At 41.5% G+C, this 27,857-nt stretch overlaps 1 protein-coding gene across 2 annotated transcripts in view; it reads left to right on the top strand.

The window, feature by feature from the left end:
* PIWIL4 (piwi like RNA-mediated gene silencing 4) overlaps positions 1–27,857 on the top strand; it is a 49,222-nt gene that overhangs the window by 14,658 nt on the left and 6,707 nt on the right. For both annotated transcript variants that reach the window (XM_064365588.1, XM_064365589.1), the window contains exons 6-14: positions 111–308; positions 1,729–1,840; positions 6,389–6,512; positions 7,866–7,983; positions 10,803–10,914; positions 16,011–16,195; positions 18,241–18,313; positions 21,369–21,569; positions 22,523–22,626. In XM_064365588.1, the coding sequence (XP_064221658.1) occupies positions 111–308; positions 1,729–1,840; positions 6,389–6,512; positions 7,866–7,983; positions 10,803–10,914; positions 16,011–16,195; positions 18,241–18,313; positions 21,369–21,569; positions 22,523–22,626 (1,227 nt within the window). The remainder of the gene's footprint in view (positions 1–110; positions 309–1,728; positions 1,841–6,388; positions 6,513–7,865; positions 7,984–10,802; positions 10,915–16,010; positions 16,196–18,240; positions 18,314–21,368; positions 21,570–22,522; positions 22,627–27,857) is intronic.

The following is a 27,857-nucleotide window of genomic DNA, read 5'->3' on the forward strand; positions in this document are numbered from 1 at the left end:
ATTGTCTTGTTAAGATCTCGAGAATTAGAACAGAAAACCACCATTTAAAAATACTTATTGTGTTTCTGGTATAACATTGAAAATGTTTTTTACTTCTTTTGTTCCTAAAGATTATCCCTTTGGCCTGGGTTTGCCATTTCTGTATCATATTTTGAAAGCAAGCTCCTGTTTAGCGCTGATGTGAGTTACAAAGTCCTCCGGAATGAGACCGTCCTAGAATTCATGACTGCTCTCTGTCACAGAACTGGCTTGTCCTGTTTCACCCAGACGTGTGAGAAGCAGCTAATAGGGCTCGTTGTCCTTACAAGGTACAAGCCTGCGTCTAAATAAACTTTTCTTCAGAAATCAATCATTTATGGTATTTGGGAATAAGAATAGTGTGGAAGCATTGGCCTGGTATCACAGATCTAATCCCTTTACTCATCTGTTTAGAAGACCTGGTTGTTTTGTTCAGAGTTCACACGTCCTTGCATGGCATTCTGAGCCCTCCACAAGATGCCGTAGTTCCTAATTCCCGCTCGCTGTATCCTCCTTTCCCCCAATGCCACTCCATTCTAACCCCAACAGTCTGCACTTCACTGCTTCAGTTCAGTTCCATTCCGTTATCGTCAGTTGCCTGTATTGCCCGCTCCAAATTCTGCCTTTTAAATTCCAGCTTTCACGGAGCCCAACTCTAATGTCCCAGCTTTTGTGACTCTTCCCTTTGCCCGCTCTGTTGGAATTAGCCGGTTTCCTCCCCTGGACTGCACCCATGGCACTTTGCTTCGGGCTACCTTGTTATGGCCATTTTATTTCATTTTACAGGACAGAAGATCAGTTCCATGTCTCACCTTCTTTATTATATTCAGGAGTCTTTTAAGTTGAGACCATGTTTTATTTCTTCGCAACCTCTAGTTATACGCATGTAAAATCTGTCCTTATTGTGCACTGAACTGAGTTAAACATGGAAAATTTCCATGACTTCCTGAGGACTAAAAAGCTCACCATATACTGCTGCTAGTCCCAGAATACGTCTTTAAAAATTACTAAGTTTGGGGATACACGTCCAGGATGTGCAGGTTTGTGACACAGGCAAACGTGTGCCGTGGCGTTTTCCTGCACCTATCAACCCGTCACCGAGGTATCAAACCCAGCATACGTTAGCTGTTTTTCAGATTGCTTTCCCAACCCCCCACCCCAACCTCCCACCCCATACACAGTGCTGAAGGGGAGAAGGAACTCACAGTAATCTCAGCCAACCTGTTTTGTAGTTTTGCCAAGGGCCAACCCTAGCAGGGTGCTTAAGCAAGATGCCAGCACTGTGGGTTGGTCAGCCTTCTTTGGTGCTGTTTATCAGAAAACTACCTGGGAGGTCAGAAACTCTGAGTGACACCAGAAGATAATGGGAAAGTTGTGAGCAATGCTTCAGCCTCTGAATATTTAAGAATGATTTACCTGCAGTTTCAGTATCTATCAGTGAGAAAAAAATAGACTGTGGTTTAAGGACCTTCTTACAGTTTTTTTTTTTTTGGAATATGGACAGAAGTCTTCTTGTATACTAAATTATTAAGGAATGCCCTCTTCAGATAAGAGCTCAGCATTTTTAAAAAACCAAATATTCTTGTTTTAGTATCTTTCATAATTTCTGACGTTCTAGAGTCTATTATATGTTGAATTAAAAGTGTGGTGAAATAGCTGCTTATGTTAGATGATTTAAAAATATTGTAAAGACTTTTTAATGTTTGCCAGATACAATAACAGGACCTACCGCATTGATGACATTGACTGGTCAGTGAGGCCCACGCACACCTTTCAGAAGCGGGATGGCACCGAGATCACTTACGTGGATTACTACAAGCAGGTAGGATTTTTCTTTATTCATCTTTATCTCCTTTCCTTTCACCTCAGAGAAGTTTCCTTATTCCAAGTCTCAAAGGTCCCCCAGATTGTAGGCTGAGTCTGCCTCCGACCTGATTCTCTGACTCGTCTCTCTCCTTCATTCCCACCATCCCGGTCATCCCCTCATCCTGTCACCTGTTAGCTTCTTCCTGTAGCCTGACTGTCCTTTAAAGCGTGTCTGATCATGTCGCTCCCAACATTAGCGTTTCCATGTCTCCTCATTGCCTTAGGACCACATGTAAGCCCCTTAGCACAGTTTCCAAGGTTCCTTACAGTGTGGCCAAATCCTGCCTTTAGAGCCTCGTCTCTTCCCGTTCCCCTGCTTCCTTCCCTGGCTTTGATGTCATTGCCTCTTGTGATTCCGTGACTCAGTTTCTTCCCTGTGCATTTTCACGCACGTTGTTTCCTCTTCCTGGATACCCCTTCACAGCCAGGTGAACACTACACACGCTTGCAAACTCAGCTCAGCCATCAAGTCTCAAGGGAGCCCCGTAGCATTCCTCCCAGGATCCCCTCCCTGTACCAAGTCACCACACTAATGGTCTGAGCCCCATCCGAGACACTGAGCTCTAGGGAGGGGCTCCTTATTTTTGGATGCCCAGGGCTGGCTCGGCACTTTGCGCATGTTAGATACTCAAGAAGCTGCTGATGGAATCTGTTGCTGCCTCTGGAAACTCTATTCAGATTTACAGCAGTTATCCCTGCCCCTCCTCTTCCATGTTCAATTCCTTTTGGAGGCGCCTTCTATTTTTTTTTTTTTTTTTTTGAGACGGAGTTTCGCTCTTGTTACCCAGGCTGGAGTGCAATGGCGCGATCTCGGCTCAGCGCAACCTCCGCCTCCTGGGTTCAAGCAATTCTCCTGCCTCAGCCGCCCGAGTAGCTGGGATTACAGGCACGCGCCACCGTGCCCAGCTAACTTTTTGTATTAGTAGAGACGGGGTTTCACCTTGTTGACCAGGATGGTCTCGATCTCTTGACCTCGTGATCCACCCGCCTCGGCCTCCCAAAGTGCTGGGATTACAGGCGTGAGCCACCGCGCCCGGCCTGGAGGTGCCTTCTCTTTAATATATTGTAATATTCAGGTTAAAACAACAAACAAAAGCAAAAACCCTTCCTTGACCATTGTATACCTTCAGGAAGAGTTCTCTTTTCTCCTCTGCTAACTTTAGAAAGTCATTCACACTAGCTCCAAGCACCTGATCCATTCTTCCTTCCTGAGACCTCAGCGATGTGGCCTCCAGTTCTGCGGCTTTAGAAGTAGTTCTATACAGGTCAAGTTCAGTTACTGTTCTTATCCTAAAGGGCTTTCAGTGCATTTGAAACCTGTGACCTCTCCCACCGGCTGGAACTGAGCTCTTCCTTCCGTGACTCCTGGGACACATCCCTGCAGTTCTTGGCTAGTTTCTGGTTGTTCTATCTTAGTCTCCTTTGACACCTTCCTCCTTCCTTCCCCGTAAAGGAACCATTATTCACCATGGTTCCCTCATATAGAACCTTTTCATTGTATTTTGAGCTGGCTCAAATATCGTATCTTTGCCTTGCCCTCATTCCCAAATTACATATTCATCTCCATTTCCAGAACATATTTGCATGAATATCCTGCAGGCATCTCAAACTAATATAATTCAGACTGAATTAATGTCTTTCCGATTCCTGTTTCCCCTTGGAAATTCTGCAGCTCAGCTAGGAATAATTTTGCTTTTTTCCTCGTCTTCACCTTAACCTTCTCATTCAGTTGTCACCAAGATGAGTTCTGTATCTCTTATCCATGAACTTTCTCTTCCAGCCCCGCTCCCACTGCGTTAATGCAGGCCATCTCATGGATCCCCTCCCGCTACCATCACTCTTTACGCTCTCTCCTCACTGTGATCCCTCATCCTCACGGCCGTCAGAGAGAGCAGATCAGAAAAGATCTGATTCCAAGCATAAGCTCTGGAGTAAGATGGTCCTGGCTCCAGCTGTGTAACTTTGGGTAAATCACTAAACCCAGAGTGTCATGTGTAAGGGAAATTTGTCTGTCTACCTTCGCGGTGTAGTGTTAAGAACCGAACAGAATAATGACGCACGCAGAGTAGTGAAGTGTGCCTGCGCTCTGTGAGCACTGGGAGCACAGTGGGGACCATGCCCTTCCTTTTCCGTCCTCGGCTTCTTCCTCTCCAGCATTGCGTAGCTTGGCCCCATCTTTCCTTCCTGCCTTATGTACCAGCATCCCTGCTGTGCGCTCCATGCCTTTGTCGTCCCATCCACTCACAGGCCTACACCTTCCTCAGCCTTGGCGTGTGTTCACTAGGCATCTGCAGAAAGCCACGCTGTACCTTTCTGCTTTATCCCTGGGTCAGATCCTAGCTTCAAGGCCAAGTGTGAAGTCCTCTCTGACTTTGCTTTCTGTCACACGCATAGAAGAGCTAGCTGGTCTCCTCTCTGAGCACCTGTGCATCCATCACATTGCTTCTAGAACACATATTCCTTGGAGAGCAAGGATGGCGTTTGGCTAATTCTTCCGCATAGTATCTAGCAAAGCATCTTATGCATAAAATATGTTCTGTGTTTATGAAACCCACAGTTTGTTAAACATTTGGGTTTCTTTCCTGCACGATTAAATTTATTCATATTTAAACAGAAGTATTTTAGGACCTGCGACATTCTGAAACAGGAATCATGGTAAAATTCCCACTCACTGTTTTTTGAAATCAATTGTGCTTCACTGCATGTATATTGTAATTAGGGAGGAAAAGAAAGAAAATTCTGTCAACTTCTAGTGTGCCCTCCTCCCTGTCCCAGTAAAGGAAGACTGAATTATTATGTAGTCAGTTGTCAAAGTGGAAGATATCCTGATATTGACCTTTATATTTCTCCTCTTATCATACAAAGTATTTTCAAATGCTAAGAAAACCGGGGTAAGGGAGAGGGTCAGAAATACGTTTTCAGAGCAGCTTAGGTGGTAGAGTTCGTGACCGTGCTCCAGCTGGAGTTCTTCCCGGAAGATGCCTTAGTTTTGCTGGAGCTGTTACCTGAGAGTCTCCATCCTCCCATGTTTTCGTCAAGGTCCCGTCTTGGTCTCCACTTGCATGGAGGCTTCCTTGAGTTCCCAGCAGTTACTGAGTCACTACCACCATCTCCTCTTCCTCTCTGCCCAGGGATCCAGTACTGAGCGGTCTAACAAGCAGAATCTTAACAGATCAATCCTAGCTGTGCTGATTTCCAATTATAGAGCCTTGGGAGACTGTTGAATTTTTCACAGTGTTTTTTCACCTGTGACTGGGACAGTAATGGTATCTTTTTCAGAGGTTTGTTGTTCCAATTAAATGAGGAAACATGGAAGTGTTCAGCATACCACTGTTTGTGCTTCTCCTGGACCTCGCTTTGTAGATGATGTGTTTATGCAGATAGGCTGAGATTGTGCCTCTTCATATCCACTGCCGATCCCGGAGCACAGTGAGCCCACCACGTGTTCTGAATTAATAGAGTCACGTGGACAAACTCACTTGATCAAGGCTTCTCCAAGCTTTTTAGCCATACCGTCAGTTGCACTCGTTACTTTGAAATGAGATTCTTGAATTGTTTTTTATTTTAGTGACAAAGTTTTTCTTGAATTATAGAAATGCTCACGTTTGACTCCTTTAATTATGATTATTGACGTCAGCGTCCCAATATCCAGGCATTTTACAGATTATAATTCCAGTTGTTCTGTCACCAGCGTGGATTAAATCACACTGGAAGTGAGCGTTAATTGTTACCTTTGTCATTGGAGGGTAAATGAGCTTTTGCCGAGGTGAGAATGTTGAGATTGAAGTTTAGGGTGGCAAAGGGAGAGGAATATGAACTCACAGTTGCCGGGGATTCATTATAAGCCAGACCCCATGCTAGTAGTTTACACAGGACACCTGTGAGCTGCTGTTACCCTTAGTTCACAGATGAGGAAAGGGAAGTCGCTTCCCCAGTGCCACAGCCCAAGCAGACAGAAGAGCTGGGGATCAAATTCACATTTGTCAGACTTCTGGGCTGCTTCCCTGTGACATCCTGTTATCCTGGGAGTTTAAGGACAGTCATGCTCTTTTGGGAAATCTGAGATTCTCTCAATACAACTCACCTCCAGCTTGTGTATAGACATTTTCAAAATGAATATAGCTGTTTAGAGCTAGACAGTTAAGCACGGGCAGGCTGCTCCAGTCATCGGCAGTGGAAATGCTGGCTTCGACTCAGTCCTAGTGATGTCTTTGAATTGTGTATAGAACCAGCTGGAGTCTATTCTGAATCTGGCTGAAACCGAGAGACAGCAGGGAAACAATATTTTTAATGGTGTTGCATTAGAAAAGATAATTTAAATTATAAAACTGGCCCTCAGATATAAAAGGTAGGTCCTGGGAAGAAAGCAGTAATAAGAAGGTAACCATGGGATTGGTTAGATTTCTCTATATATGAATGTTAGGATCACCTTGTTGAATGTAAGGAGGCTTATCTGGCGGGGCTTTCAGATTAACTTTTCCCTCATTAATCTTGCATTTTATAGCAGTATGATATCACCATATCTGACCTAAATCAGCCCATGCTCGTTAGTCTGTTAAGGAGGAAGAGAAATGACAACAGTGAGGCTCAGCTCGCCCACCTGGTACCCGAGCTCTGCTTTCTAACAGGTAATGTTTGTGTTTTATAATCTGTCAGGCTGCTGGGTACAGGCTCCTGATGCTTGGCAGTGGGCAGACCCTCCTTGAGTTACCCGAATGCCAGAACATTGAAGTAACTCATGGCAGATGGGCCTTTTAGGTGATTCATTCAATAGGAGAGACATGTTGGGGGAATCAAGTGCCCTTTGGAATCTATTTCCTTTATCTCGTATGTTCCATTATTGCTTTGATGTAAAACAGACCCCCGATACCATCCTAAAGCCAAATTTCTCTCTGCCGTTATTTGAATTTACTAGTATAGGAAGCAATGTAACTTCGATTTTCTTCAGGTGTATCAGTAGAGTGGTGCCAGAATCATCCCTTACTTCCTTTCGGCGTGACTTTCCAGAATAGAATCCTCACTATACAGTAAAGTCTGAATAACTGCCTCGAGTACTTTTAACAATGTTCATTTGACTAATGGGCAGGCCTAGGAAGGGAGGGCTTTCTAATTTTACATTTGTGTGTTGCGTGAGTAAGTTATGATGCATATATATCTATTTTGTCATTAGAAAAATTAAGAGGAAGGGCCAGGCATGGTGGCTCATGCCTGTAATACCAGCACTTTGAGAGGCCAAGGCAGGTGGATTACCTGAGGTCAGGAATTCGAGACCAGCCTGGTCAACATGGTGAAACCCTGTCTTTATTAAAAATAAAAAACTAGCAGGGTGTGTGGTGCATGTCTGTAATCGCAGCTACTCAGAAGGCTGAGGCAGAAGCATCACTTGAACCCGAGAGGCGAAGGTTGCAGTGAGCTGAGATTATGCCATTGCACTCCAGCCTGGGTGACAGAGCAAGATTCTGTCTCCAAAAAAAAAAAAAGAAAAATTAATAAGGATATAATCCTTGAAGGGAGGGGTGTTCATTCTTAATGGTGTTCTAATATGGTAGGTCTGCAGGGCCCAATACAGTAGCGAGTAGCACGTGAGTTTTTGAACACTTGAATTGGGACTAGCTCTACTAAAAGACTGAGAGGAAGTGGGTTTTAGGTGTAAAATACAGCCCAGATTTGAAAAGCTTAGTATGAAAAAAAAAGGGAGAAACTACCTCATAAATGTTTTATGCTGGTCACAGGTTGGAATACTATGTCGGATATACTGGGCTAAATAATATACACTGTTCAAAGTAAATTCATGTGTTTCTTTTTTGACTTGTCTTAATGTGGCTACCAGAAAACTTAAAATGACATACAGGGTTTTCATTTCTATTGGGTGTGCTATACAGACGGCGAATGTGACCAAGCAGTACGGTTTAAACTGGGCCTGAGGTGGACTGAGTTGCTGATGTTCCTTTTCTCACTTTGTCGTCATCTGCATTTAATAGGGCTGACTGAGCAGGCAGCCTCTGATTTTCAGCTGATGAAGGCTGTGGCTGAAAAGACGCGTCTGAGTCCTTCGGGCCGGCAGCAGCGCCTGGCCGGGCTTGTGGACAACCTCCAGAGGTAATGGATCACCACAGGTGACACCACTATCATGCTGGTGGTTTTGTGGACTTTTTTTTCATGGTTATACTTTATATCATTTACCTGGGAGATCCCTCTGACTTATGCCGAATTAAGAAGTGTTTCCTGGTTTGTTTCCCTTACGGTGACTGGATTAATCTTCCTGATGCATCCATCTGCCACCTTTCAGTAGTAATAGCACATGGATCCACATGGATTACCACGTGCATCCTGCCTAGGGCCCAATTTTTATTATTAGATGGTCTATGTAATGCTGTAGTCCTTGAAGGAAATGTCTCATTCGTATTGATTCAGAGAAAGGAGCTTTTGAATCGTGCTGTCCACAGCCCTTCATCTGAGTTGTCTCAGGACTAAGGGGTTGAAGGGAGCTGGGGGAGGCCATGCTCAGGAGTAACACTCGCTTTACCTCCACACCCGGCTTTCGTCTGCTTTGTACATTGAGGTCTGGATCAAATGTTGAATAAAGAAAAAGGTTATAATCTAAACAACAACAACAATCTCCAAGCAAGCAAAGTAACCCGAAAAACACCAGGCCCCCAGTAGTCAGAGTCAGGAATGCTCAGCTCTTCAATACAGTGGCCTCAGCAGACTGAAGTTCAGGAAAACTCCACTATGTAGCTTTTAAATGTGAGATGTACCTTTGTGCCCTCTGGTTCTGCCCGTCTGATTATCAGACTGCGCTTTGGTTCTTATTTATGACAGTTTGCTGTAACATGTGATTGGAAAATTGAGCTTCTCCCTGGTTTTCCTTTCTGACCTCCTCAAACTGAACTATTTAGTGCGGCTGCAAGGCGCTCAACATGTGGCTACTGACACATCTAGAAATTACAGGTTTTTTGATCTTTTGGGTTAAATAACGTATATTTAAAACGTAGGATCAGTTGTCACTTTTTTACTGTCTTAAGACGGTTCCTGGGAAATTTAAAATGACATATGTAGCTTGCTTTATATTCATATCGGGCTGTATCGTTGAAGAATGGTTGTTTTTCTTTAAAAAAATCGTACTAACTCATGGAGGATTTGGAAATTTACAGAGCACAAAGAAAGGAGAGTGAGAAAAGAGGGTGTGTGTTTACTCAGTAAATATTTAATAAATAAGTGAATCCCAATTGAATGAAGTGTATATTCTTTCAGACTTTTGGAAATGCATATAATCCCATTTTTTAAAGGAGAAATGGTATAATACTGTACATCGTGTTTTGTAACCTGGTCTTTTCACTTCAGGGTTTTTCTCAAACATTTCCGTATGACAAATGTGATCTCTGTTACCACGCTAGTGGTTTCATAGTTTTTTGTATTTCGTGGATATGCTTTACGTCATTTACCCCGGACATGCCTCAGACTTACGCCAAATTGATAAGGGTTTCCGGGTTCATTTCCCTTAGAGTGACTATGGATTAATTTTCCTGATGCATCTATCTGCCACCTTTCAGTAATACCACCCGCATCACCCCATTTCCTTACCAATGATGGCCTCACCCATCTCATCTGGGGCACTTAATATCTGAAGCAAAATAATTAACCCAAAGGAATTAGTGTGACCAGAGAAGACATAACCTGAATAGATGGAAATAGTGAGCTGTTGCAGAGAGACAGTGGTGAGAAGTTTGAGCTCCCGTAAAAAATGAGGTGGAGCTTTAATAGGGAAACAAAAGCCTGGGGGTCTCCTCCATGTCCTGCAAATGCCTGGCCTACTGTGTGCTAAGTCCTGTATGTGGTTGCCGCTCTTAAGGAGCTCATGGCTCAGTGGAAGTTATCATGCATCGTACTCTCATGAGATAAAACATCAACTATGATTAAAGCTTATTAAGTTATAAATAGAAAGTACTAAACAATAGAAAGTGGTGTTATTATTGCTGACATTAATATTCTCCTCATCGGACAGACAGGTAATAGGAAGACTCCAAATCTTCTGAAGGTTAAATTCTTATGTTCCTTTCTTTTATCATCCTTCCTCAACTCTCAACAAATTCAGATATTCACAAAAGACATCTCCACATCCAGTGGCTCCAAAATATCTCTTTATTAACAACTGTGTTATCAAGAATGATAATATCTTACAGGTTTTGAGCACATGCCATGTGCCAGGGACTGTAGTAAGCCCTTTCTGTGTGTTATCATATTTCATCTTTATATCAACCCTATGAAATAGGTACTTTTTTTTTTCTTTTTTGAGACAAGTCTTGCTCTTTTGCCCAGCGGTGGCGCGATCTCGGCTCACGGCAGCCTCTGCCTCCTGGGTTCAAGTCCCGGGTTCAAGCAAATCTCCTGCCTCAGCCCCCTGAGTAGCTGGGATTATAGGTGCATGTCACCACGCCCAGCTAATTTTTATATTTTTAGTAGAGACAGGGTTTCACCATGTTGATCAGGCTGGTCTCAAACTCCTGACCTCGTGATTCACCTGCCTCGGCCTCCCAAAGTGCTGGGATTATAGGTGTGAGCCACCGTGCCTAGCCTTAAGTAGGTACTTTTATTATCCTTACATTTGGCCAGTAAGGAAACCAAGGCCTTAAAGATTAATAGTTTGCTCAAGGTCAGTGTTGCAGCTAGGAGTTAAACCCAGGTCTGTCTGGCTCGAAAGCTTATTTTTCTAACCACTGTATTCCCACTGGAATCCTTTTCCCGTTCCTGAACATCCTAAATGAGCACAGTTGCCCCATTAAGTCTTTTAAGCAGAAAATATGTGGTGAGCAGAATGAGAATCCAGGAATCCTGAAGACACAGAAAATCAGCCCCTGAATAATTCAGTAAGTGTAATTATATCTCATTTTAATGATTTAAAACAACTCTATCAACAGGAACACCAATGCTCGTTTTGAACTAGAGACCTGGGGACTACATTTTGGAAGCCAGATATCTCTGACTGGCCGGGTCGTGCCTTCAGAAAAAATATTAATGCAAGACCACATAGTAAGTGCTGTGATTTTATTTTCATTTAAAAGTATTTACTCGAATATGTGTAAGTTTGTGGATCGGCCAGAGTGGCTTGAGAGCTTATAATATTTGCTTTCTCCATAGCCATGTACTTCCGTCTCTTTATCTTAAGACTTCAGATCCCCTGCGGTTTCCTTTTCAATCTGAATTTCCTTGCATGGACTTAGCAGCATCCAGTGGACATGATTTAGGTTAGTCAGAAGACAGTATTTCAAATCATTGCAATTTAAACATACCCATCTTCTGTTGGGTGGTGCATTGCTCTTTAAAAAGCCATAGTCACTAGGTATTGACGGAATGTGTCGTAAAATGATAAAAGCTGTTTATGACAAACCTACAGCCAATATCATACTGAACAGGCAAAAGCTGGAAGAATTCCCTTTGACATCAGGCACTAGACAAGGATGCCCTCTCTCACCACTCCTATTCAATATAGTACTGGAAGTTCTAGCCAGAGCAATCAGGCAAGAAAAAGAAATAAAGGGTATTCAAATAGGAAAGGAGGAAGTCAAATTGTCTCTGTTTGCAGACGACATGATTGTATATCTAGAAGACCCCATCGTCTCAGCCCAAAATCTCCTGAAACTGATAAGCAACTTCAGCAAAGTCTCAGGATGCAAAATCAATGTGCAAAAATCAGAAGCATTCCTATACACCAATAACAGACTTAAAGAGAGCCAAATCAAGAATGAACTGCCATTCACAATTGCTACAAAGAGAATAAAATACCTAGGAATACAACTAACAAAGGATGTAAAGGACCTCTTCAAGGAGAACTACAAACCACTGCTCAACAAAATAAGAGAGGACACAAACAGATGGAAAAACATTCCATACCGATGGTTAGGAAGAATCAATATCGTGAAAATGGCCATACTGCTCAAAGTAATTTATAGATTCAGCACTATCCCCATCAAGCTACCAATGACCTTCTTCACAGAACTGGAAAAAACCACTTTAAACTTCATATAGAATCATAAGAGAGCCCACATAGCCAAGACAATCCTAAGCAAAAAGAACAAAGCCGGAGGCATCACACTGCCAGACTTCAAACTACACTCCCAGGCTACAGGAATCAAAACAGCATAGTACTGGTACCGAAACAGAGACATAGACCAATGGAACAGAACAGAGGCCTCAGAAGCAACACCACACATCTACAACCATCTGATCTTTGACAAACCTGACAAAAATAAGCAATGGGGAAAGGACTCCATGTTTAATAAATGGCGTTGGGAAAACTGGCTAGCCATGTGCAGAAAGCAGAAACTGGACCTCTTCCTGTCACCTTACACTAAAATTAACTCCAGATGGATTTAAACATAAACCCTAACACCACAAAAACCCTAGAAGAAAACATAGGCAAAACCATCCAGGACATAGGCATAGTCAAGGACTTCATGACTAAAACACCGAAAGCAATGGCAACAAAAGTCAAGATAGACAAATGGGATCTAATTAAAATTCAGAGCTTCTGTACAGCAAAAGAAACCATCATTAAAGCGAACTGGCAACCAACAGAATGGGAAAATATTTTTGCAGTCTATCCATCTGACAAAGGGCTAATATCCAGAATCTACAAAGAACTAAAACAGTTATACAAGAAAACAACAACCCCATTCAAAAGTGGGCCTAGGATATGAACAGGTACTTTACAAAAGAAGACATACATGAGGCCAACAAACATATGAAAAAATGCTCATCATCACTGGTCATTAGAGAAATGCAAATCCAAACCACATTGAGATACTATCTCATGTCAGTTACAATGGTGATCATTAAAAAATCTGGAGACAACAGATGCTGGAGAGGATGTGGAGAAATAGGAATACTCTTTACACTGTTGGTGGAAATGTAAATTAGTTCAACCATCGTGGAAGACAATGTGGCAATTTCTCAAGGATCTAGAAATAGAAATTCCATTGACCCAGCAATCCCATTACTGGGTATATATCCAAAGAACTATAAATCCTTCTACTATAAAGACATGCACACATATTTTCATTGCAGCCTTGTGTACAATAGCAAAGACCTGGAACCAACCCAAATGCCCATCAAGGATAGACTGGACAAAGAAAACGTGGCACATATACACTATGGAATACTACACAGCCATAAAAAATGATGAGTTTGTGTCCTTTGTAGGGACTTGGATGAATCTGGAAACCATCATTCTCAGCAAAGTGACACAAGAACAGAAAACCAAACACTGCATGTTCTCACTCATAGGCGGGTGTTGAACAATGAGAACACGTGGACTCAGGGAGGGGAGCATCACACACTGGGAGCAGTTGTGGGGGCTAGGGGAGGGATAGCGGGGGGTGGGGAGGGATAACATGGGGAGAAATGCCAGACATAGTCAAAAGGGGAATAGAGACAGCAAGCCACCTGGTTATGTATGCACCTGTGCAACAACCCTGCATAACCTGCACGTGTACCACAGAACCTAAAGTAAAATTTTATAAAAAGCCATAGTCATCTGAGGAACTTGTATTAACCGGTGAACATTTGTTCTAATAGACTGTTTTCTGATACCAAACCTGGACTTTTAGTTGCCATGTCAGTTGTGTATGTTAACCTTTCAAAATAAAATACTGCTCAATGGGCATAAAAATCAAGAACTATGCCCAGAACCCAGCCCCAGACATAGTCGTCGGGGAGACAGGCATTCTGAAACCTGAAGAGACAAATCATTGCCGCTCGCAGACTTCTGTTGAAGAAATGAAACTATTAATATTTTATGCAAAAATTATAATTATCTTTTACCCTCTGCCTCAGTTTTGCCCACTTCAAAAAACCAGTTGCATTTCTTTTCATTTTTAAAGGCTCTCTTCTTTCCTTTATTTGATATAATAGACCAGTATGCCCACCTGATGTAACTGAACAATGAATGTATCATGTTGGTGAATGGGCGGATTCTTTTTTCTTTTCTTTTTTGAGAGAGGCCTCTGGGTCTCCCTATGTTGCCCAGGCTGGTCTTGAACTCCCGGGCTCAAGGCATCCTCCCACCTCAGCATCTCAAAGTGCTGAGATTACAGACATGAGCCACCGTGCCTGTCCTTATCATTTCTTTACAATAATCTATCCAAGTTACAAAAACTCTCATTGGAGAAGCTGAGGAAGTATTATCTTTCACACAAAACAAAACAAAACTTTATTGTAAAGTACTAAAATGTAGACCCCTCCATTAGGGTCCGGTGAGAGGTCAGGAAAGAGAAGCTCAGTTTCAGATCCACCTGTGAAGGACTTAGGTAGTTAAAATGATCCATCTCATAATCTCTATAAGTAAAACCGTATTTCCCAAAGCCTTTCTTCTTTTTTATTTGCATTTTTTAGTGTAGAAACGTGTCCACAGGAGAAAGGGCATTAAAACCAGTGAACTCATGTACGGGAGGTAGCAGGTGGCTAAGATGACAATGTCATCAACTTCTTGGCCCATTCTGCATTTCTGAAATTAGGTCCTAGGAACGGAATGAACTAAAAGCCCAAAGGTCTCGGGGTACATTGTCCTGGGTCTCCTCCCAGCCCCTTAAGACAACAGCAGGAAGAAGTGTTCTGGGCAGAAGGACTACAGCTCCTCTCATGCTGGCTCTCATGGACAGGAATGCACCTTGGCTCCAGAGAGAGCCAGTGATGGAGAGCTAGCCTTTCCCCTTTGTTCTCAGACTGAGGTTGACTCCTGGAGCTGAATCCAGCCCAGCCACCTAGTGGAAGGCATCAGGAGGATGGCTGATGGTTGGAAGTCAGAGAAGTCTGAGCGCTTGGTCTCGAGTGCCCTGGCTGCCATGTCAGGAGACCAGCATTCTAAGCCTGTCACTGCTGCCAACCGTTCATAATTTCTCTCAGCCACAGCTTTCTAGTCTGTAAAACAAGAGGATTGGGATGGTTCTTTTTTTTTTTTTTTTTTTTTTTTGAGGCGAAGTTTCGCTCGTTACCCAGGCTGGAGTGCAATGGCGCGATCTCGGCTCACCGCAACCTCCGCCTCCTGGGTTCAGGCAATTCTCCTGCCTCAGCCTCCTGAGTAGCTGGGATTACAGGCACGCGCCACCATGCCCAGCTAATTTTTTGTATTAGTAGAGACGGGGTTTCACCATGTTGACCAGAACGGTCTCGATCTCTTGACCTCATGATCCACCCGTCTCGGCCTCCCAAAGTGCTGGGATTACAGGCTTGAGCCACCGCGCCCGGCCTGGGATGGTTCTTAAATGTTAACGTACATGTGAATCCCCTGGGGGACATGTTAACATGCAGATTCTGATTCAGTGGGTCTGGGGTGGTGCCCAGGACCCTGCATTTGTAACTGGCTTCTCGGTGATGCTCATGCTGCTGATCAAGTAGCACTTGACAGCACTTCGAGCAGCAGGGGATTTGCATACAGTGTGGCCCCTTTTAATTCTAACAGTGGATCTTCCCCACTTGCTATGCCAAAGGCGTCATTCAGTTACAGTCTGGAGATAGAAGCAGAGGTCTGGAAACCAGGCTAACGTTCCCGTCTTCAGTGCAGGAAACCTGTTTCTCCTGGTCACATGAGAGATCTTTTGAGAGTGAGAAAGGAGCCTGCATCCTGCCTTCATCTTTGCTTCTAGGCGTACCTACTCCTAGCTTAATATATAATCTTAACTGTTCCTTAGGATGTGTTAGATTTAGTATGATGACCTAGAGTATTGATAATCAGCACTACCTGAGATATTTAGATGCTTAAAGTAAAAGATAAAACTGTACAGGCTGTTTGCCTGAATCATTCATAATAAAGGTCATAGATAGAGCTAGGAGGGACCCTCAGAGAGCTTCGAAATAGACACATTCTCTGCACACCGTGGAGAATCGTGAGGTTAAAGGGACCTCTCAAGGTTCTGCCAGTGCCTGGAAGACCTGGGATGATGCCCATGCTTCCACTCCCGGAAAACATATGTCTTCTGTTCAGACATGCAGTGCGTGCATCTGTGTTTTAAGACTGAACAGCAAACTGTGTTAAACAGTCATGACAAATGTTGGCCATCTTCACACTGTCTTTGTTTAGTTGCTCTCTGAATAAATTTGTTCAATCCTTTCCTGATCATTATTTTTCTCAGTGTCAACCTGCGTCTGCTGCCGATTGGTCCAAGGATATTCGAACTTGCAAGATTTTGAGTGCACAGTCTTTGAATACCTGGTTGATTTTATGTAGTGACAGAACTGAATATGTTGCCAACAGCTTTCTGAACTGCTTGAGAAGAGTTGGCGATTCCATGGGATTTACTGTGGACTACCCCAAAATGTGAGAATACATTGACTTTTCTTCCTATATTAATTTGGTTTGGTTGGAAGGTAGGGAATAATGGCAGATATATCAACAAAAGCTTCTTTATCTCAGTACAGTTTCCTAATGTAAAGTGCCAAGAAAATAGTAAGTAGATAGATTTTGTAACGGCTGAACGTTCATAAAGTTAAAATATATTTTATGTTGGTCTTCGTAAAACTTTTACACAGTTCTTAAGCAGTAGTGTCATTCCTTTAAATCTTTTCAGTACTAGTTGGGACATAAATTTTTGCTAAGTCCATATATTGTCTTCTCAACTGTTTTTCCTTCAGATCAGTTTCTCATATCAGTTACTTAATAGCAAATGGATATTAAAAAATAAAAGTTGCATGCCCTGACTTTTACTTGATAGATTTTATGCTTTAAAATTTAATGGAAAAACAGATCTCAAATAAGCTTCTCTGATTCTGTTACTATTAGTCATTCAGAGAGTTTTCTGGTAAGACTAAGGTCAACCATTTATTCATAGAATGTTTATTGAATGCTAATATGTGTAGATATTATGCCAGTTGCTGGGGACGGGAAAGATAAATAAGCTGTTTTTCATTTAGTAAGAGATATATACACAATCACACTGAAAATGAAATAGCGTTTTGCTTTGGAAAAGCCATAAAGTTGGCCACGCCTCACTTTACTGAACCTGATATGCTTAGACAAGAGGAACACACACTTATTTTCCTTTGTTACAGTGGACATGCAAATGTCCTAATTGGCACAAGAGGAAGTGATTCTTTAAACACATAGTTACTAATTCATTACATCAGCAGGGCAAGTATTCATCCCGAAATCTCATTTAACACCGTTGTTCAGAACTCTCCTCTTATCAAATCTGTTAGCAAATCGCCTGGTTTGCATTTCACCTGCTCTACTTTCTCTTAACCCATGACCTAATAAAGCAGGAAAAGATTATGAAAGAAGCCACAGTCCGCAGACCCGGGGCTGACGTCTCCGGCTGCTTCTCACATGAATTCTGGAACAAGCCCGTTGCTATGTTCTGTCCTTGGCCTGTTCTATTTGAAAGCTAATATTTTATTTCAGCCGTCTTCTTTCCATAAAGTATCTATTTACCTAGCTAGATTTACAGGCATAGCTTCTCTCTTCTAAAATATTCACCTGATGATTTTAGAACGAATGGACTATAAGTACAGCAGAATCGGAGTGCAAGAGTTTGAACTGGATGAGTCAGGACCATTTAATTGCTGAGATGGGGCGGCCAGCCCGTCATGTAGGTCTGTTAGAATCTGCATTCAGGGAGTGGGTGGTCCTGCCACCTGCTGGGAGAGTTTTAAAAGGCCACTGGGCATTGGGACAGTTCACTCATATACGCATAAAAGAGGCTGATTCTACATAAAGAAACTAGTTTTATAAATTCCTGTGTGTGTGAGAATTACTTCTGGAGCTTCTGGCCCCTAACATAACGTAAGCACAGAACAGATGATTAATTGTTAAGTACTTGTGCACTGATTGATTAAGGTTAGACATTCCAGACTCCAGACAAGCGACCACTCAGGAAAATAAATATATTTTTGTCTGAATTATGCAAATTAGATGAATATCTTGGTCTCATTAACCTGATGTTTTCTAAAACATTCGTTTAAAACATTCTAAAACATTCCCACAGCAATTCACTCTTACACAAATCTTAATCCTGGTTGAGCTTGAACCCTCTTTCCAACACTTGATACTATGAGACTTGGGATTTCGAAAGTTCACTTTCAATCCCAGTTTGAACATTATAATTATTAGTTGTAGGGATTCTGTACAATTGAGAAAATCTTATTTTCTACCAAACCATTTTTTACACTGTAAAAATTATTGCTAAATGTTTTTATATTTTGCAGTGAAAGAAAGTTTTAGACTCAAAAGATTTCTATTTTTCTCTAATAATTTTTTCCTAATATGGCTAGTGTTATGAAAATTTGTTGATATTTCTAGTGCCACGCAATGATTATGTGCTACTAAGAAGGAAATCATATGGCTTCACAATTAATCTTTTTATGTAGCATAAAATTACAAGAAAATCCAGCTGCGTTTGTCGGAGCTGTACAGCGGCATGTTGGCCCTGATGCTCAGCTGGTAAGTACAGGACAGTTTTTAACTCCTTTAATCTATAATTTTAGTTCTGCTTTATATCTAGTCTGAGGATACCCTCCCGTGATACATCCGCAGATTGCCATGCATTATCCCAAAGTACCCAGGAAAGTATTAATCTTAAGTATTCTGATCAATATTTTATTTCCATTCCACATTTCTAATGTTAATTTTAAACACAGTACTTCTTCTCAACCCTATATCATCCACTTGGATGTCTGCGTATTTTCCAACTCACTGAGGTCTTTTCTTTAAGATACAAGATAAACTGACTCCCGTTTCATCCCATGAATGCTGATATCCAGTGTTTTCTATATTTCAGGGGATTCTTGGTTAGGTTTTTCCTAGTGACCTATGGCCCCAAATTCCTGCTTCCTCTGAATTCTTGCCATGTTCTGTGCATCTCAGTGAGGACCACTTCCTCCTGCACTGCATCACCTGCTGGGACATCCACAGTTGCCTCATTTCCCAAAGGGCATGTGTACGTAGCGGTCTTTGCAGACTGTTTGGGGTCAAGGCATGATTACATCACATCCCGACATTCCAGACAAATTAGAACTGACATCCTCGTTCTTAAAAATCTTTCAACGCTTCCTATTTCCTGGGAATGTTTACTCTTCTGCCAGGCCTCAGCACCCCCGGGCTGCTGCAGGGCTTTTCCTGTCCTTTCCATCTACCCTTCCCACCTCCGTGGCCAACTCAGCCCAATTTCCGACATTCTTGTTCAAATCTCATGCAAACTAATTGAATTGACTAGCTAAGTGCTATCTCTTTGCTTCTCTTTTAGTGAGTTTCTCTTTTACCCTTAAGGATCTTATATGAAAAGAGAATTCTTACCCTAAGAGCATTTATTTTTTTTTTTACTTAAATCAAACTCACAGAAAAGTGACACGAATAGTACAAACAACTCTCATATTCCCTTCACCCCGAATCCCAGATTATTAACATTTGATCGTATTTGCTTTATTATTTTTTGCTGAACCGTTTGAGAGTAAGTTCCAGGCATGACGCGCCAGTGCCCTTGACTGTCTCAGTGCCTGTTTTCTGTAAACAAGGTCTGTGTCCTACAGAAGCGTATGACAATCATCAAAATTAAGAAACCGTTTTCTTCATTCGTGTCAATAGTCGGCTCTGCAGGAAAAGGCTCTAATGTCCTGCGCTTTCTTGCCCAGTCACTTCAGTCTCTCCTTCAGGCTAGACCAGCCCTTTAGTTTTCTTTGACTCTGATGACCAATTTTGAGAGTACAGACCAGTTATTTTGTATAATGTTCCCAATTTGGTTTTGTCCGATGTCTCCTCATGGTGAAATTCAGGTTACGCACTTTGACAGGAGCAGCCCAGCAATGGTCCTACATCCTGAGTGCAGCCTGCCCTGTGGCACTCCACTGGTCACGGTCATGTCTGCCAGATTTCTCCAATGTGAAGTTCAGTTTCATCAGTTGCATCTGTGCACATATAGATATTTTGAGACTATACAAATAATCCTGTTTCTCATCAAAATTTTACCCATTTATCGTAGCATCTATTATAATTCTTGCCTTAGTCTATCATTATTACGATGGTTGAAAAATGATGGTTTTCCACTCCGTCAGTCCTTCTACGTTTATTAGGTGGCACAGAAAGAGCTTTCTCTCCTCCCGTTTGTTTCTTTATATCTGCATGGACTCAGATATCCCTACTTTGTTATAGATCATTACTCTTATTATTTATTTTGATGCTCATCATGTGGTACCTGATTTTGCCAGCGGGAAAATCACATCAAGCTGGCTTCAAGTGTCTCCATCTTTCTTGCAACACTTTCTTATTTTCTGACAAAATAAGATATTCCAGGTTCATCTTACAGTGTTGCTTCCCAGCCCTGGAATCAGATATCTTTCCCAGGAGTCCTGGTTCCTTTTAGGAAAGAACAGTATTTAGATACAAAGATTTGGGGCACTTGGTGTGCTTATTTGCTACTGGGGTGTTGCTGTCCCCAGGCTTTCTCAACAGGCATAACCAGGAAATGTATGTTGCATGGCTCCTGTTATCCCGCACATACCTGCTTACTCGTCCAGCCCCTGGTGTGGAACCTGCCTCACTCGGCTCCCATCTCCTCCCAGCCCATCGGGCCACTGCTGTGTTCGACCACTTTTCTTGCTTAGAGCCAAACTCATAGGTCAGAAGGAAGATGCTAAGAGCCTTTTGCTAATAGTTTAAAAATATTTTTCACTTTATATAATTACGTGTAAATAATTTTAGCCTTTGACATTATGACTTTAAACAATTCTATAGGTGGAAAAATTACTTTGTTTTCTTCTGCTAACTATGACAGTGCATATCTTTTCTACAATTTGGAGGCTTTTGAAAGTGGAGAATAAAAGATGGGTAAGAGGCAGAGGTAGGCCCTTCAGTGTGGAAAGGATCTGATAAGAAGTAGGAGCAGTGACAGAGACAGGTGGGATAAAAAATGCCGGGGGACTTGACACTTCTCTGTCCTTATTTTCCCTCCCCTTACATCCGTAGTCTCAGCTTCCAGTTTTTAAAAAAGTCTGTTTGTTTCCTTTATTTTGGTTATCTTTTACCTAATGGGAAAGGCACCCTAGTTTAAGCTAATTCTCAACTTCACTTATCTTCAGGTGGGGTCAGGGAGGGACTAGTGGGAATGAGAACTCGAAAACCTCAGGAAAGGACCACTGCAAAGTCGGGGGTGAGGGAGTGGAGGTAAATGGAGAAGGAACTCTGTGAGAAGGGAATTTGAGGGAACTGCCAATCAAATCAGGAGAGAAACGAGGAGAAAGGAAAAGCGAAAGGAGACGGGTAGGGGTGGAGTAGGGCTTCGCAGAGAGAATGGCTAATGATGAGGCATTTTGAATGGCATTGATTAAAATTCACCAGCGGTTTAATGGCCATTTAAGGTAATTGTAGGCATGTTAATATTGCTTCTTGGGAAGTTAGGGGCAAAAGATGTTTGGAGAATAATTCATGAATTCATTTCTTTAAAAAGCAACTTCTTAGCAGAAGTAAATTAATTTCTAAAATCTTTTGCTGTTTTTGCTTTTAGGTAATGTGCATTCTGCCTTCTAATCAGAAGACCTATTATGATTCCATTAAAAAATATTTGAGCCTAGACTACCCAGTCCCAAGCCAATGTGTGCTTGCTCGGACCTTGAACAAACAGGGCATGATGATGAGTATCGCCACCAAGATCGCCATGCAGATGACCTGCAAACTCGGCGGCGAACTGTGGGCTGTGGAAATACCTGTGAGGACCCTGTCACATTTTTTTCTTTTCATAATTAATCAATTAATTTTAAAAATTAAAGTAGGAGATGTTATCACATGATCCCGGAATTATTTGGTTTGCTGGTTTGTTGAGCCTCTACCCTGGGTTCTGGCATTCCACAAGCCATTGTGAATCTCCAAAAGAGGCTCCATGCTTCTCAGGAGCTTCAGTTAAGCTGCTAACTCAGCACAGGGACCGGATTTGAAGCCTCTCAGCTGCTATTTTAAAATCTGTGTTCCATTGCCTCCACCTTTACCTGCTTTCAGCAGGTGCTAACTCTTAGAATAGCCTTGCGCCCTGGATGGGGCCTCCCCAGAGCTTGGGGAGATGGCATAGCCTGTGATCTGAACCTCCAAGCTGTGGTACTAAGAAAATCCTCTTCTCCTCCCTGAACTGTAGTCAGCATGGGAGTGAGCAAGGAGAACGAGAAGCGAGGGAGTGTTGCCCATCCCTTCCATGTCCACAACCAGGACGAATGCGGTTACCTTCAGCTTCCCTCTCTCCCACTCCCCACAAAGGTGCATAGCCAAGGGAGGATTCCTTAGAGATCTGAAGAATGGAGAATGGAATTCCTCTTCAGATTCCTCCAAACCAGAGGCAAGTGATAAATGCACTGACCACAGTCCCAGAATCTCTTTAGCCACTGGTGCCCCTTCCCCTGCCCCCACACAAAGGATGATGGCTATCTTGGACACCAGTGAGTCTCTTAAGATAAGTGTGCAACATACTCTCCTGCCATCTTTAAGTCTCTCTCATTTCCGGCTTAATAATAAATAAAATAAAACTTCATCTAGATCTCGATCTCCCTTACACATAGCTTAACTTTAAGAATTCAGTAACTGGAGACCGTTTTAAAAATAACTTCCTGTTAAACCATTGTTAGGGGAAATGATACCTCATCCGATTAAATCATTACAAATTTAATTTTATAGTTAAAGTCCCTGATGGTGGTCGGTATTGATGTCTGTAAAGATGCACTCAGCAAGGACGTGATGGTTGTTGGATGCGTGGCCAGTGTTAACCCCGGAATCACCAGGTACTGCTAAAACTACCTGAACACAGTCTTCGTTTAGTTAGACTGTTATCTCTGGTTTCACTGAAGAATGTAACAGCAAGGAATATTTTGTATTATTCACTCATTTTAAACACCAACATTTGCGTTCATAAATTACACTTACATATAAAAATGTGATGATAATATTGGAGTACTGTGTAGCCTCATTGAAAAGCCTTTTACGTATTCATTAGGGTGAGCTGTTACTCATCTTCCCCAAATAATAGATGTGTACAAATTCTGAACATTTCCACCCACGTTAAATACTCAGTACACACTTCCCGTTGCTATGATTATTTACATTCACAGTCATGGGATGTGGCTGTTGTTCACACAGCTAATAAAAACAAGCAAAATCAGGGATAATGCCTTAAACTTTGGCTGAGAGAACGCGTTAAATGATGGTTCTTAGAATTGTTTCAGGCTTCGTGACTGAACAATGTGTTTTGAAGCTACAGCAGCCCTGTGCAGAATGTTTGCTTTTTGGCTTAAGCCATTTTATTTGTTCCCATTAAATTCTCGGTCAGGTATATATGTTGGATTGTGGGAAACAGAAAAAGGAGCACCATAATAATATCCTACTTGCATGACTTCAGCTTCATTCCAGGTTGTATGAGATGCTTCTTATATGTGCCACATCATTAATCAAGTTGATAAAGGACTTTCATTTTTTTCTTTGTACATCCAAAATTTATTTTGATGTAGGGAGTGAAGTAGGGATCCACTTTAGTTTTTTTCTCAAATGGTTGCCATTTATCAGAAAGTTTATTATAATTTTTATCAGCTTTTTTGAGGTATAATTGATGCATAAATTATATGTATTTTGAGCGTACAGTGTGATGTTTTGATATATGTATACATCGTGAAATAATTACCACAGTCAAACTAACATTTTCATTACCTCACAGTTACCACTTGTGTGTGTGTGTGTGTGTGTGTGTGTGTGTGTGCATGTGTGGTGAGACTAAAGATTACTCTCTTAGCAAATTTCAGCTACACAATAGTGCATGATAATTAACTATACTCAACATGCTGTACATTGAGTGTCCAAAACATACTCATCTTGTCACTGAAATTTTGTACCCTTTGAACATCCAGTCTCCCCACCCTCTGCCCCCAATAATTATCCTCTATTCTTTATTTCTATGAGTTTGACATTTTTTTTTTTTTTTGCTTTTTTTTTTCTTTTGAGACAAAGTCTCACTTGGTTGCCCGGGTGGAGTGCAATGACGTGATCTCAGCTCACTGCAACCTCTGCCTCTTGGGTTCAAGCGATTCTCCTGCCTCAGCCTCCCGAGTAGCTGGGACTACAGGCAGGCACCACCACACCCAGCTAATTTTTGTATGTTTACTCTAGAGATGGGGTGTCACCATACTGGCCATGCTGTTCTCAAACTGCTGACCTCGTGATCTGCCCGCCTCAGCCTCCCAAAGTGCTGGGATTACAGACATGAGCCACCACACCCAGCTGAGTTTGACATTTTTAGATTCCACATATAAGTGACCATACCGTATTTGTCTTTTTGTGTCTGGCTTATTTTACTTAATATAATGTCCTCTAGGTTTATTCATGTTGTTGCAAATGGCAGGGTTTTCTTTTTTTTAAGGCTGAATAATATTCTGGTGTGTGTGTGTGTGTCTGTGTGTCTGTGTGTGTCTCACAATTTCTTTATCCAGTCATCCATCAGTGGTCACAGGTTGATTCTATATCTTAGCTATTGAACCTTGCAGATACCTGACATACTGATTTCTTTCCTCTGGATATGTAGACACAGTGTGATTGCTGGATCACATAGTAGTTCTAGTTGAAATTTTTTGAGAACATTTTTTATTGGTTTCCATAATGGTTATGCTAATTTACATTCCCACCAACAATGTATAAAGGTTCCTGTTTTTCTACATTCTCTCTAACACTTAAACCTTCTGACTGTTTGCTCACAGCCATCCTAAAGGTGTGAGGTGGTATCTCGTGGTTTTGATTTGCATTTCCTTGATAATTAGTGATGTTGAGCACCTTTTCATGCATCTGTTGACCATTTGTATGCCATCTTTGGAAACATGTCTATTTAATTAGAGTATTTCTGTTTTTCCTATTAAATTGTATGAGTTCTTCATATATTTTGGATATCATCCCTTTGTCGGATACATGATTTGTAAATATTTTTTCCCATTTTGTAAGTTGTTTCCTTTGCTATGCAGGAACTTTTATTATTTTTGTTGTATTTTTGGTGTCATATTCAGAAATCATTGCCAAGACCAAAGTCATGAAGCTTTTATGTTTTCTCCTAGAAGTTTTGCAGTGTCAGATCTCCTAAGTCTTTAATCCATTTGGAGTTAATATTTATGTAAGGTATAAGGGTCCAATTTCATTTTTTAACATGTGGATATCTAGTTGTTTCAACACCATTTATTGAAGAGACTTTCTTTATCCCATTGTGTAGTCTTGGTGTTTTGTCAAAGATTAGTTGACTGTATGTGTGGATTTATTTCCGGGCTTTTTATTCTGTTCCATTTGCCTATATATCTGTTTTTATGGCAGTACCATGCTGTTTAGATTATTATGGCTTTGTAATATAATTTGAAATCAAGAAGTGTGATACATCTAGCTACTGATTTGCATAGGTAGAACCATCCATCCTTACATCCTAGGTATAAATCCCACTTTCTCATGATGTGTGAACATTTTAATATACTGTTGAATTTGGTTTTTAGTGTTTTGTTGAGGACTCTTACATTTATGTTCATCAGGGCTTTCCTTTTTCTTCATGCAGGCATTTATTGTTATAAACTTCCATCTTAAACTGCTTTTGCTGCATCTTTTAAGTTTTAGTATGTTGTGTTTCTATATTTGTATATTGCAGTTTTCCTCCTATTATTGATTCTAGTGTCAATTATGGGAAAAGTATTTTTGATTGGTAGTTTATCTTCAAAACTTTGAATATATCATCTCATTCTCCTGGCCTATAAGGTTTCTGCTGAGAAATCTTCTTAGTTCCTTTTCATGGGATAAGCCACTCTCCTTGCTTCTTTCAACATTCTTTTTAATTTATTTTTTTTTATTAGACTTTAAGTTCTGGATTACATGTCCAGAACGTGCAGGTTTGATTTTTGACAGTTTGATTGTAATATGTCTTGGTGAATAATTCTTTGGGTTGAATCTGTTTCAGAACCTTTGAGCTACGTGTACTTGGATGTCCCTATCTCTATACAGATTCGAGAACTTTTTATCCATTATTGTTGGAAATAAGCTTTCTGCCCATCTCTCTTCTCCTTTTGAAACTTTCATAATGCGAATGTTAGCTCTCTTTATGGCATTCCATAAACTCCATAAGCTTTCTTCATTCCTTTTATTTTTTTCTCCTTTGTGTATTTTTAAATGACCTATCTTCAAGCTCACAGAGTCTTCTCCTTATCAAGTCTGCTATTGATACTTTCTATTGCATTTAATTCATTGTATCCTTCAGCTCCAGAATTTCTGCTTGGTTCTTTTCAAATTTCTATTTCTATATTGAAGTTATTGTTTTTGTTTTGTTTTGTTTTGAGACAGTCTTGCTGTGTCACCAGGCTGGAGTGCAGTGGTGCAATCTTGACTCACTGCAACCTCTGCCTCCCAGGTTTGAGTGATTCTCCTACCTCAGTCTGCTGAGTATCTGGGACTACAGGTGTACACCACCATGCTCAGCTAATTTTTGTATTTTTATTAGCGATGGGGTTTCACCATGTTGGCCAGGATGGTCTTGATCTCTTGACCTTGTGATCTGCCCACCTCGGCCTCCCAAAGTGTTGGGATTACAGGAGTGAGCCACCACACCCAGCCTACATATTTTTTTAGTATCATTGAGTTCTCTGTGTTCCCCTGTAGCTTGCTGAGCTTCCTTAAATAATTATTTTGAATTCTTTGTCAGGCCATTCACAAATCTCCATCTCTTTGAAGTCAGTTACTGGACTATTATTTCAGTCCTTTGGTTGTGTCATAGTTTCTGATTTTTTTTTTTTTTTTTTTGAGATGGAGTTTTGCTCTTGTCCCTCAGGCTGGAATGCAGTGGTGTGATCTTGGCTCACGGCAACCTCCATCTCCTGGGTTCAAGCAATTCTCCTGCTTCAGCCTCCCAAGTAGCTGGGATTACAGGCACCTGCTACCACACCCAGCTAGTTTTTTGTATTTTTAGTAGAGACAGGGTTTTGTCATGTTGGGCTGGTCTCGAACTCCTGCCCCTCAGGTGATCTGCCTGCCTCGGCCTTCCAAAGTGCTAGGATTATAGGTGTGAGCCACCACACCTGGCCAGTTCCCGATTTTTCATGTTTTTGAAGTCCTGCATTGCTGTCTTTGCATTTGAAGAATCAGTCACTTCTTCCAATCTTTATTGGCTATCTTTGGGAGAGAAACACCTTTAACAGCCCAGCTAGGGATTCTGAGACTCTTTTACATGTTTTCTATTCATGTGCCCACTTCACACTTCTGGTTCTTACTTGGTGGGGAGAATCCTTAAAACTGCATAGATTTTCTCAATCCCACAAAGCCAGGCCAGATGCCAAGAGGCTCTCATCTGTTTTCCCTAGGGTGGTGCTCTGAAATGCTCATTTATGTACCTTCTCCAAATCCTGAAGAGTCAAGCTACCTGTGTGTGTGAAATGCTTGCACTCACCATCTGAACAAGTGTGGTTGGAGAGCCAGCCTGGTCAGGGGTGGTGCTGAGATACGTGTACATTTCAGAACTTGTTTCTGAAATGTACACAAGTTAATAATGCTAAGATTTCTAATCCAAAAGGATCACCTATAAAAATGAAAGTTTGTGCATCAGAAGTCTTTGAGTATTTTGATAGTAGGAGCTCTACTGCTAAATTAAGACATTATTTTATAGCCATAATAGTGGCCTCTATTTATTACTCTTTATTATATGCCAAGTACGGTGTTAAGTATTTTACATATATTACCTGTTTTAATTTTTACCGCAACCCTATGAGGTAGTAACTCATGTACTTACCTTGTAAATCTCCTTGGTATAGATGAGGAAACTGAGACTTAGGTTCACATAGCAAAGTTACACGGCTGGTGAGTATACTGACTAGGATTTGAAGCTAGATATGGTTGATGCCAACACTATGCTTTAGCTTCTCTTTTCAATAAATTCTTTTTGGGGAAAGGGCTTTTTGATATAATTGTGAACGCATAACACATATGAAATTGAGAACATTGATTTTTACTCATAATG

The sequence above is a fragment of the Aotus nancymaae genome, unplaced genomic scaffold (genome assembly GCF_030222135.1).
Source record: "Aotus nancymaae isolate 86718 unplaced genomic scaffold, 86718_ANA_hifiasm-v0.15.2.pri h1tg000059l, whole genome shotgun sequence".
Lineage (NCBI taxonomy): Eukaryota > Metazoa > Chordata > Mammalia > Primates > Aotidae > Aotus > Aotus nancymaae.